The sequence below is a fragment of the Chaetodon auriga genome, chromosome 13 (assembly GCF_051107435.1).
Source record: "Chaetodon auriga isolate fChaAug3 chromosome 13, fChaAug3.hap1, whole genome shotgun sequence".
Lineage (NCBI taxonomy): Eukaryota > Metazoa > Chordata > Actinopteri > Chaetodontiformes > Chaetodontidae > Chaetodon > Chaetodon auriga.
This window is the reverse complement of record NC_135086.1, coordinates 26106119-26118656: the sequence shown is the minus strand read 5'-3', so window position 1 is coordinate 26118656 and position 12538 is coordinate 26106119. Positions and strand designations below refer to the sequence as shown.

Genomic DNA, 12538 nt, shown 5'->3' with positions numbered 1-12538 from the left:
TATCAACTTGAGTAAAACGTTATCTTTATCTTCATCTGGTTCACTGTGTCCCCCTCTCTGCTCTGCTGATGGCTGAAGTCATGACCCACCCGACCCTACCTCTTGGCTAGTACTTGTCTTCTTTGGTTGGGTTGGTTAGGTTTAGGCATGAGGCGTGAGCTTGGTTAGGGTTAGAATTTCAGGGCAAGCCAATCAGAGGAAGAGTGGGGCTGGTCATGCGTTCGCCATACTAGGAAGAAAATTTTGCACAGGGTGAAGTAGATTCATGATGCAACACAAAATGTGTGTGCCTACTCACAGATGACTTGGATGATATACAAGATATCTGTTTGGCAGATGTACACAATTCATGTGGATAACCTATTTTGAGCTAAAAACTGTGAAAAAAATAGGTGACAAGATTTCACCTCTGATACAGATTAGTATCAATTTAATTTTTTGGTTTTCTCTTGGTATTTGTCCATATAAATTTATTGTTCGGTTGTTATGTGCGACTCAACCTCAACCCCTCAAAAAAAAAAAAATCTATATGATATAAAAAAGTAGACAGATTAAAAAAATACACCCATAAAAGAGCTTACACTTGTTCTATTGGCCAGTGTGAGTCTTCCTCTATCCTGAGGGGCTCATCCAAGTCTGCTGCTGTCCGACCCTGCACATGCACGTGGGCACACACACACACGCACGCACGCACGCACGCACGCACACGCACACACACACACACACACACACACACACACACACAATGTCACAAGATTCACAGACTTGCTCAGCCAGTGGCCAAAATTCAGAGCTGTTATGACTGTTCCCTGGTATACAAACTCAACAATAAGGACACCTTAACAAACTCTTTCTCTCTTTAATCAGGTCCTCCAACCCTTTAACTGTTCCTTGTTGTTATTTGTTATCACTTCTCTTTCAGATCAAATCCATATTTTGTCTGAGACCTGTAAGGATAATCTATATTTGAGTTAAATTCATAAACATAACTTTACAAAAAAAATACATTAAAACTTGTGTCTTATTTCCCGTATCTTTGTCCCACATTATATACATTCTGCTGAATGAGATAATTGCTGAGCTCTAGGAGCATAGTCTTATGTAATGGGTTCAGAAACAGTCTCAAGCTTTTAGGTATGAAGCATAAAGGTACATAATTTCAATATCTTGTTATACTGAATGAATCTACATCATCAAGCTCTTCAGCTCTTTGTGTTGATCACAGCCACATCTCCACAGTGACTCACAGGCTCACTGTGATGTAACCATTAATAACAGGACAGTCTCTCTCACTGCTATACTGTTGGGTCATTAATGACAAATCAACTGACAATGATTTTTAAACTCTTACTGACATAAAGTGACAGTTTTGGTGGTGGACTACTTTACTGTCAAACAAATTGCAGACTTCAATTTGCTCAAAATGACAACCAGTCTAATTAACACTAGAATAAAGTGGTACAGTGACATAATTTTACTAGACTTCACTCATTAGTCATTAAATACACAATTTACTACATCAGTCTTTAGGATGAGGATAAGGAACTGACTGAACTACTCTGAGAGGAGAAGCAGCATTAGAACATGTGGTCTTGCCTTGATGTAGTTGATGAAATTAGTGCTGAGAGCAGAATCTCTGTAGATGAACTGGTCCCTCTTGGCCTCCATAGGACTCTCCTCAATCAGACGGACTGAGTCAGAGTTAGGGTCTGCTAGAATGGAGGAAAAGTGCACTGTGAATATCTTGAACTGACGTGTTGGAGTCTTAGGCACTGTCTGAAATCAGTCTTTACTACATGGTGCACTATATTTACTGCCCACTATTTTATTTATCTTATGTGTAAATTTATCCACTATATAGTGCCAACAAAATGGAAGTAAAAAGTAGTGTCCATGGCATGTATCCTGCTTTCTGATAAGAATCCCACAATCCAAAGCAACTCATTTTATAGATGTGAAATTGATCATTGTTGAACTCCACACCTGTCAGTGATGAAAAAGAAGATTATTAAGTAAGTAATCAGTGATAATTGTGGTAAGTCATTTTAGTTTACTTAAATGAATTGCAGTCAGAATCCTGTTGCTTGTGTCTGTGTGTGCACTCTGCAGTCATGAGCAAGCATGCTGGGCATCTGCTAAAACAATGGCATGACATACATGAGACTGAACGTGACTGAGCTGAAGGGAGGCAAGACACTCTGGAGTGCACTTAAACATCACATCCTCTGGACTTTCCCAAGAGAACTGTCCACATAGAAATCAGTCAGGGGGGTGCAATGAACAACTGAGAAAGTTGGGGAAAGTCTCATATTTAAGCTACAACTTTAAATTTATCAACTTTATCAACTTAATATTTATGTGAAAAGTTGACCTGCCTATAATGTTGAGAGATTGTAAGAAAAAATAACCCAGAGGCCCTTTTTTCACTCATCTCAGCTCATTGAATGTGACACTCCATCAGCTCTGACCCTGATTGAGGCTGACTGAAGTCTATTTAAACTATGTGTCTGGGGAGCTGCTGGTGTTCTCTAATAGTGTTCAAGAGCCCAGATACTCACAAAGTCAACTAAGCAGTAGAGCAAGTGGAGCAAATGTGTCCCCTTATTCATTTCAGGGGAGCAAAGTTATGGTTTTATTACCCCACTTTTTGTCTTATAGGTCATCATATTTAAGCAGCCAATATCAATGATCATTTTACTATTTTCAGCAATGAACCAAAACAAGTAATTAAAATAAAAAATCACAAATTTTTTGACCACCCTTTGAGTTGGTTCAGTTGAACTACTAACTGATCATTTGCCATAGCATGCTCTGGCTGGCAGACAAAGCATGCTATAATGATTGGCAATCACAGTCAGTCAATTCACACACATTCTGACTGTTCACAAAAGTGAGAAAAACACCATTTTTTCTCTGCAATTGTCACACACAGTATGCTTCTGATTGGTCAAACAGCGTCATCTACCACCCATAACTTTTGCTTTTTTGCTACTTGTCTTGCTGTTTTTGTATTTAAAAAAATATATATAAACACACAGTTTATGTACTGATATATCATCCTTTTCTTGGACTTTGGTCTTAGGGCATCCATCCAAAACTGTGTATCTGACAGGTGTATCTACAGCCACATTTGAGAGTCATTACTATATAATATATAGACAATTCAAGTTTATACACTGTGTGAACAATTATTAGGCAAGCTGTATTCCTCAGGATTAATTTTATTTTTGAACAAATATGGTGCTCTCAGTCAATCCAAAAATGTTAATAAACCTCAAACCAGAGTATTTAACAAACAAAAAGTGAGTTTTGGCTTCTCTCAGGAGAATATCTATGTGTGTACAATTATTAGGCATGGAGTCTGTTAGTTTCTTGGACTGACAATGATGAACCTTTTGTGCAGCAGCAACCACAGTCTCCCAAATGATGTTCAAAGAGGTGTATTGTCTTCTCTCACTGTAAATGTCATATTTAAGGACCCACAAGTTCTCAAAAGGGTTTAGGTGAGGAAGGGGACCACGTTGTTATTCTGTCACCTTTAGACTTAGACAAACTTTTTTGTCATTCAGTAAACAATGAGTGTACACCGAACGAAATTTTAGTTACAATAGGCTCAGCACAGGATTAAAAATATGTAAAAAATATATAAGATATATTGTGATATATACATGTACATTAAAATAAACAGCAGAATATATTGAGAATGGGCGGGGGCAGGTGGGCTCTGCTTATCCTGCGCAGGAAGTGCAGGCGCAAACTTCACAAACTGGTTGGTGGCAGCCCTGTTGACGCAGTCATGTATCATCAGAGTGAACAGCAGAGGGCTCAGGACACAGCCCTCACACAGGAGGTGTTCTGTCCAACCCACAGTGACTGTGGTCTTTCAGTGAGGAAGTCAAGCAGCCAGTTACACAGGGGGGTGCTAAATCCCAGAGGTCCCAGAGTGCTTTAAGGCCTTTGCTGGCTAGCCACGCAGCGGAGTACTTGGATGCATGTGATGGAGCATTGTCCTGCATAAAAATCATGGCCTTCTTGTACCACTGCTTGAAGAACGTATCTTCTAAAAACTGGCAGTAGGTTTGGGAGTTGATTCTAAGTCCATCTTCAACCCGAAAAGGTCCAACTAGCTCATCCTTAAGAATAGCAGTCCATACCAGTACCCCACCTCCACCTTGCTGGCTTACAACCCAAGTGGAGCTCCATGTCCATTAGTGATCCAGTCACGGGCCCGTCCATTTGGTCCGTCAAGAATCACTCTAATTTCATCTGTCCAAAAAACCTTAGAAAAAACTGTCATCAGATATCTCTTGGCCCAGTCTTGACATTCAACTTAGTCTTGTTCAGTGGTGGTTGTGTTTCAGTCTTCCTTACCTGGGTCATGTCTCTGAGCACTGAACACCTTGTACTTCTGGAACCTCCAGGTAGGTTGCATTTCTGGAATATGGCAGCACTGGAGAATAATGGGTTCCTGATAGCTTCACATTTAATTCTTCTTAATCTTTTGCTGTTAATTTGTGTCTTTTTTTTCTCCCACACATTTCTTGTGACCCTGTTGACTATCTGCAACAAAACGTTTGATTGTTTGGTGATCATGCCTCAATACCTTAGCTACTTCAAGAGTGCTGCATCTCTCTGAAAGGCATGTTACAATTTTGGACTTCTCAGAGTCTGTTAAATCTCTTTTTTGGCCCATTTAGTCTGAGGTTAAAAAGCTTCCTGATAATTATGCCCACCTTAATATAGGGTGTTGATCACTTTAGGCCACACCCTCCCTCATTACAAAAATACATATCACCTGATAATGCTTAAATCCAATTAGCATTCAAATTTATTTATTATTATTGGAGTTGGAAAATATGCATGAAAATGATGATAAGGTCAAGATACTCACTTGCCAAATAATTGTGCATGCAGTGTAAAAAATATACACACACAACAACAACAACAACTTTATTCAAATCAACACGTGTTACAACGTGTTATTCAATTTTCAAAAAAAAAAAAAAATGTTCAGCATACTGTACATCATACTTAGACATGACTTGATTTTATCATTTGGGATGCAGTGAAGGGTTAACACATACTAACCCAATTTTATTCAGTTTTATTATGAGTTTAACATTACTTAATATTGGATAGTTTATCCAACGGACATTTGTAGTTTACTGACCTTTTATTTTACCATTACATCTCCTCTGATTTTGTCACACTTCTCATTTCCTATCTTGATCCACTTAATTACGTACTGTTTTTTATGCATTTTTTTGTTTTCATAGCACCCGCAATCTAAATTATCTAGACTAATGCATTCTATCTTTTAAAATCCTGAATACTGTCATTTACGGTTAGGTGTTGTAGAAATTAAATTTGTTTGATTTTTTTTTTTTCAACCATGTGCTCATGCTCATAGACTCACTGCAGACAGGTTATGGAGAAGCAAGGCTACATAAACATTTGTAATTACACAATTATTCCTGATGAAGACATCAGTCTAATAACTTTAGAAATCTTACCAGTTCTGAAACTATCAGATGATAGGGCTGGGAAATTAATCAGACAGTTACCAAAATCACCATTATGACTCTCTAACCAATTGAATTTCAGTCATATCGGTATGTTCAATAAATAAATTCCTTCATACAGGCTGCTGCTGACCCCTACAAGTACAACTAATCTAACCCAATACATTTAAGCACACAGCCAGTCAGAGTTTGCTATGTGGGTTCACTTCATAATCAGAGTTGACATTATTCCACCTGGTGGTTTTAAACAATGTAATTAACTACACTTGTGAAGTCTGGCTCAGATGGACAAAACAACTCAACTGCTAAAGAAATGCGGGGGTGGGGGGGGGGGGTGGGGGGGGTGCAGATGAGAAAGGATGCAGTCAGACTAGTAGTAGTCTGTGAATGGAACAACATGAGCTACAGTTTGTCAGAAAATACTATAGCTCCTCAAGACACAAGCAGGGTTTACCAGTTTAATGCAGTGATGGGTTAACCCCAGATTTAGCATTAACCTGGCCCTGGAGTAGTAAAGAAGTCTGTACTGTGCTCCCTGACCACAGTGTGGAGGATGAAGCAAGTTCTTTCTCATGCATGAATCTATTACACATGTAAAATAATGTCACTACACTGTACACACTAAAACATCTCACTGATGGAGAAAGATAACAGGGGCTATAGCAGAGTTATTCAAATCTATTTTCTTGGCTTGATATTAATTTGATATACAGATATACAGAGCCTATTTTTTGTTGATTTTCTCGTTTTAGCAAACAAATATCTAAAATGCTCTTAACAACTCATATGCCACATAAACAAACACTCAGTTTATTGTTCAGTGTCACAGTATATTCAGCTACTTACCTGCTGCCATTTCCTTGCTATCTACTCACCTGCTCAGCCAGTACTTTTCCACTCTCACTCCCCTTGTCACCCTACCTGTCCACTCACCCGACCACACACCTGAGGTTAATTCCCAATCAGTCTAGTAATTAAGCTGCTCTCCTACACTCACTTAGTGCCAGATTGTTTCTTCGCACTATGCAAGACTCTCCAGCATTCAGACTGATCTTTCGTTACCGGACCTGCCTGCCTTTGACTTCACCTGATCTTCTGCTCTCTGGTAAACTCTGCTTTCTGTATCTGACTCAGAGTTTTGTCCTGCACTTCCTGGATCTCTGCCTGTCAGTGACTATTGAGTCTTTGGTTCACCAAACATTTCAAAAAATTCTCTATAGTTCTGGATGGAACATTGATCTGTACTTTGAGAGACAATAGTTCCAAAGGGGAAATTGTTCAGTACTACGGCTTATGTGTCTGCGTCACTCCCGAGGTCAAAGTCAATGAAAGCAACTTTCGTATTCCATTGGAACTGCAATTGGGTCCTAAACCAACCTGTTACAGTTCAGTACAAATAATTAATGAGGCCCACTGTGAGGAGAGGTGCATTTAATAAGACTGTTTGTTAACTGTTAATATGGATTACAGGTGATACTTGTTTGCTGACAGAAAATAATCAACAGACATTTTTGATTATTAGTTTAGCATTTGAGTCATTCATCTAACAAAAATGCAAAACATTCTCTTGTTTTCAATTTTTGTCCTTTCTATTTCAGTGAAAATTCAACTGAACTTAATAAAAAAATATATATAATACAGATGCATTCACACACAATACACAGACACACATGTCCACTGTACTCGTGTAGTATATTACACTGTCAAGACACATGTAGACTCTCTGTCTACACACAGTTGTGTGTGTGTGTGTGTGTGTGTGTGTGTGTGTGTGTGTGTGTGTATGCATGTGTGAGTACCTGTGAGAGAGGTGATGTGTTCACTTGAGTTGTCTTTACTGATTGCCTCCTCCTCCGTGATGTGACTCATTGGTACATTAAGACTGAAACTGTCTTCATCTGATGGCTGCAAAAAACAACAACAGACCTGGTGTAGAGCTGAAATAATTGATTTGTCAATCAACAGAAAAGTAATGAAAAATGAAAATAATTGATCAATCTTTTGAAGTCATTTAGCCATTCTTTGGTCCCAGCTTCTCCAATTAATATTTTGGGGGTTTGGATTATTGGTTACACAAAAAAAGAGACAAAGACATCACCTTGGGCTCAGAAAACTGTGATGGACATTTTTCACTATTTTCTGACTTTATATAGTTTAAACTATTGATTCAATAATCAAATAATTACTGACAGAATAATCAATAATTTTTTTTTTTAGCTGCAGCTATAAATGACTTTCTAGCTTATCATTTATTTATATCTCTTATGTAATTATAGGAAATTTGATTGAGTGAAGAAATCAATATGATTTTCATACCAAAATGAGAATGAAATTATTAATTTTGACGTATGACTAATTTTGACGTAAGACATCACTGTTGAACCTGGTAACTTTGCCAGATCTATCTATCTATCTATCTATCTATCTATAGATGTGTGGGTGTGGGTGTATATATACATATATACATATACATATACATATACATATACATACACACACACACACACACACACACACACACACACACACAGCTCGCTCAGTTCTTATTTCGGTTTGTATGATATTTAAAGTTACTTGGTGAACTTGTTTCGTAACGTACGCGGTGCATTTGACAAGACAGAGCTGAAAACGGCTTGTGCCACTCCGGTCAGGTTTTTTTTTTTTTTTTTTTTAATCATCTGCTTGGTCTTAGTTTGGCTGGTGATATAAAGTCAGTTGGAAAACTTTGCTCGTAATGAACGCAGTGCTTTTGAGAGGAATACAGTGAACAAGGCTGACATATTATTGCCCTGTTTGCCATCACTGGATGTTTGCATGAATCACCAAGTTCACACAGATCATTAAAAAATAAACATTCTTACAGACCACTTAAACACATACACACATATAGCTGAACACACAAAGTAGCCTATATTAATATCTTTATTGTATATCAATTTCAGACTTAAAATAATGTACCGATTTAAGCCCCACCCATTTCCATTAGGCCCTGCCCACGCCGAGGACAGATATGGATACAGATACTTTAGATGGTTGAACAGATACAGATACAGATACAGATACAGATAGTGGTGTACTCGCTCATCCATATATATATATGTAAGCCTGTATAGTCTTACAAGACATTAGACGGCGACAACAGCAACAACAGCCAGGAAGACCACATAACAAATTATCAGAGATGGGGACTCGAGTTTTGCAACTCGAGTCGCACTTAAGTCGCACACGGAGAGACTTCAGACTTGACTTGGACTCGTGCTCAAAAGGCTTCAGACTCGACTCAGACTTGTGTTTTGGGACTCGTGAACAATCATTATGTTTTCCTTTTTCGTTTCTTTTCTTTTTTTTGGCGTATTAACATTGGGGAAACTCTGAAACGTCTGACGAGCTTAATGTCATTCCCTCCTTTTTGATATGGTTACCATGGTAACCATATTACGCATCGGGTGCGTGGCTCGCGGCCCTACGCATTAGTACCTCAGATGACCACTGGGTACACAGCATCCTCAGTGACAGACCACAATCCTTTAGAGTGGACTGTAAAACGTCCTCGTCCTCCATCACCAACACTGGAGCCCCACGAGGTTGTGTCCTGAGCCCCTTCCTATTTACCCTCCACACCAGTGGTTCTCAACTGGTCTGGCTTTGGGACCCACCATCACCCCTTAATGACAAGCCGTGACCCAATCACTGCTGTACACCAATGACTGTGTCAGCCCATCATTACATACCTCAAATACTTTGACAATATTGCAGTACTCGCACTGCTCAACGATAGCAACTCGGTTGCAAGCTACTATGGCTGCATCTCCCATTTCACACACAGTTACTTACAGTTAAATATCTCCAAAACAAAGGAACTGATCTTTAACTCCTCCAGCACACACAGGCCAGTCTCTAACCCCACCCACACCCCCATCAGCATCAATGAAGTTGCTGAAATGGTGGAGAGCCACAAATATCTCAGCATCACCCTAGACAACAAACTAAACTTTGAGGAACACGAAATTAACATTCATAAACACTGCCAACAAAGACACCCGCAAACTTAAAGCACTTTCCATTGCCCCCCACCTTCAGCTGCTACTTTAGAATCTTACAAAAGTATAGTTCAACCCATCCTCCCTTGCTTCTTTAATATGCTGTCAACCCCTCCAAGAACAGACTTACACAAATTACACACGAGGCTACCAACATCACTGGCCTCCCACACCTCAACCGCACAGCCACTGCACCAAGAGCTGACACCATAACACTTGACGCCAGTGCCCCCCCTCAACCCACACTTTGTGCTCCTCCCATCTGGTCACTGTTACAGGTTGCTGTCATGGAAGAGAGTGAAATTCAACAGGAGTTTTTTCCCCTCTGCTGTAACAGAGCTGAGCAGAACATCCAGACTATAATGCAATTGTGCCTGATTGTTTGTGTGTCTGTGTATGTAAAGTTTGTGAATGTGCTGATAGCGGGTGTGTGGGAGCTATTTATTGTCCTTGTAATATTTTCTGTTTAAGTATATGTTTTACTTCTGTTTTGTATTAATAAGTAAAGTTTAACAGGGAGATCATTAAGAAACTCAGGATCATTTTTCTGCCAATTTGTGGTCCAGCAACAATGGAATATATTTCTTTGACTGTGAAAGCAACAAAATTATGTCATCAGCATACACACCTATGTGATGATCAATTTTTCCAAAATTGACAGGGATAATTTTTGGGTTATTCCTGATGCTGATATGGGGCTCTATGCATAGGGCAAACAGCTGCAGGCTCAAAGGTCAGCCTTGCCAGAAACCACAATGTAGACTACAAAAAGGAGCTCTCTTAGAGTTGGTAATGACTAATGAAGTTGGTTACATCCATGTTTTAGTTTTATGATATCCTTAAGTGTGTTGTGGTCTCGAGTTCTGTGCATGTTTTTGTCTCCTGCCGGTATTCCCCCCCCCCCCCCCCCCTGTTCTCCCTTTCTCCTCTCACTCTCCTACTCTGCAGCGCTGGAGTGTGGAAGGAGGCGGGGCCGATCTCCGTGCCCTATCCAGGAGACACACCTGAGCGGCATCAGGTGATCAGCCGCGGCCTACTTCAGCCAGCTCATCCACCTGCTCAGTGCCGGAAGATTTCCTAGCTCTGCGCACACGTGCCTCGCCACGCTGTTTTGCCGTGCCTCCTTCCTCGCTTCCAGCTCCAGTGTGTTTTCGTGTGTTTTGTTACCTTTTCTTTTTCAAGCCGTTTTTCCCTGTCCAGGTGATTTTTGGTTTCTTATTTTTCGAGTATTCCCCGCAGTGGTGACTTTGTGTTTGCCTTAGATAGTTTTGAGATCCTCAGTTCCTGTTTTGAGCCTGCCTTGCCTTTTTCCCACGTAGTGGAGATTTTTGTTGTTTTTTGCTTTGTACTTTGTGAGTTCAATAAACTGTGTTCAACCTGTCTCTACATCCGGGGTCCTGGCCGAGATTTTGACTCACGTACCGTAACAAAGTGCAGATGAAGATGGTGCTTTTCTGTACTGTTTTCAAGCAAAGAGGGCTGCTCAGCTATGTCACATAATCTATTTCTGCTTTTTTTGTGTGTATGTACGTGTGTGTGTGTGTGTGTGTGTGTGTGTGTGTGTGAGTGGCTTCATATAATATAGCGAATCTTCTTAACACTACTTTAAAACATCCCCTGTCAGTGCATTTTTCAGTTAAAAAAAAAAAAAAAATCATCATTAAGCAAGTAAATCTCCAATTGTAATGGGCTTCCTTACATCTGATATTGATACCTATAGTAACAGGACTGTGATCCAAGATTGAAAATGATATTCAGATGAGGAGATTACTCATTTATATGGAAGCCCTAAAAGGCCATGGATCAACATAATTTTTTCGCTCTGTTTTACCGTGATAACGAGATAATATTCCACTGTTTTATCGTTATAACGACATAATATTCCACCGTTTTATCGTTATAACGACATAATATTCCACCGTTTTATCGTTATAACGACATAATATTCCACCGTTTTATCATTATAATGAGATAATATTCCACCGTTTTATCGTGATAATGACATAATTCATTAATTCATCTTCTATACCCGCGTATCCCTTTCGGGGTTGCAGGGGGCTGGAGCCTATCCTAGCTGGCAATGGACGAGAGGCGGGGTACACCCTGAACCGGTCGCCAGCCGATTGCAGGGCAACATAGACAGACATACAGACAAACAACCATTCACACTCACACTCACACCTATGGACAATTTAGAGTCACCAATTAACCTAATGCATGTTTTTGGTTTGTGGGAGGAAGCCGGAGTGCCCGGAGAGAACCCACGCATGCACGGGAAGAACATGCAAACTTCACACAGAAAGGCCCTGTGCCACTGTGCCGCCCCAATGACATAATTTCCACCGTTTTATCGTTATAACGAGTTAATTTTCCAGTGAAGTAGGATGTCAAACCAACCTGCCAAACCGGAAGGTGCTCTGCTGCCCTGCACACCACCAACTGAAGCCAGGCCTGGACGTGCTCTCCTGCAGCTGCACACTCGGTAAGTTAAGCCTGTTCATGTGTTTGTTTGTATTTTTGCAAGTCTGTGGACACAAGTTATCGTACTTAACAGTAAGTGGCTTCAAGTAAGTGGCTTCGTTATCACGGTAAAACGGAGTGAAAAAATTATGTTGATCCATGGCCTTTCAGGGCTTCCGTACATTTAAGTTCTGAATCAATGAAAAAGTAATCAATCTCTGTATTGGTGCTACAAAGTTGTGAAAAGAAGGAATATTCTTTTATAATGGGATGCTTAATTCTTCAAATATGAACTAAATTGAAAACACCATGAAAGAAACCTTGGATGTCAAAATTTGGTGCATATATCAAGATAGTACCAGTCACAATTATAAAGTGACCATTTGGGTCCATCTGGACAGATGGATATAATGCGCAAAAATAAATATTCAAGTGGTTTAAACCTATGTATTTTATAGAAAGATTAGCCAAATATAATTTTTGGCCAATTCTGACAGCCCTAACGTGAAGTGTTTT

General features: G+C 39.8%; 1 protein-coding gene across 21 annotated transcripts in view; it reads right to left on the bottom strand.

Annotated features, from left to right (window-relative positions):
• Positions 1-12538, bottom strand: part of lrch1 (leucine-rich repeats and calponin homology (CH) domain containing 1) — a 210005-nt gene that overhangs the window by 75111 nt on the left and 122356 nt on the right. For 15 of the 21 annotated variants that reach the window (XM_076747011.1, XM_076747021.1, XM_076747016.1 and 12 more), the window contains 3 exons: positions 7322-7427; positions 1597-1712; positions 582-652 (listed from right to left, as the gene is read on the bottom strand). In XM_076747011.1, coding sequence (XP_076603126.1) covers positions 582-652; positions 1597-1712; positions 7322-7427 — 293 coding nt within the window. The remainder of the gene's footprint in view (positions 1-581; positions 653-1596; positions 1713-7321; positions 7428-12538) is intronic. The other 6 variants (XM_076747013.1, XM_076747018.1, XM_076747025.1 and 3 more) reach the window with 1 other exon arrangement.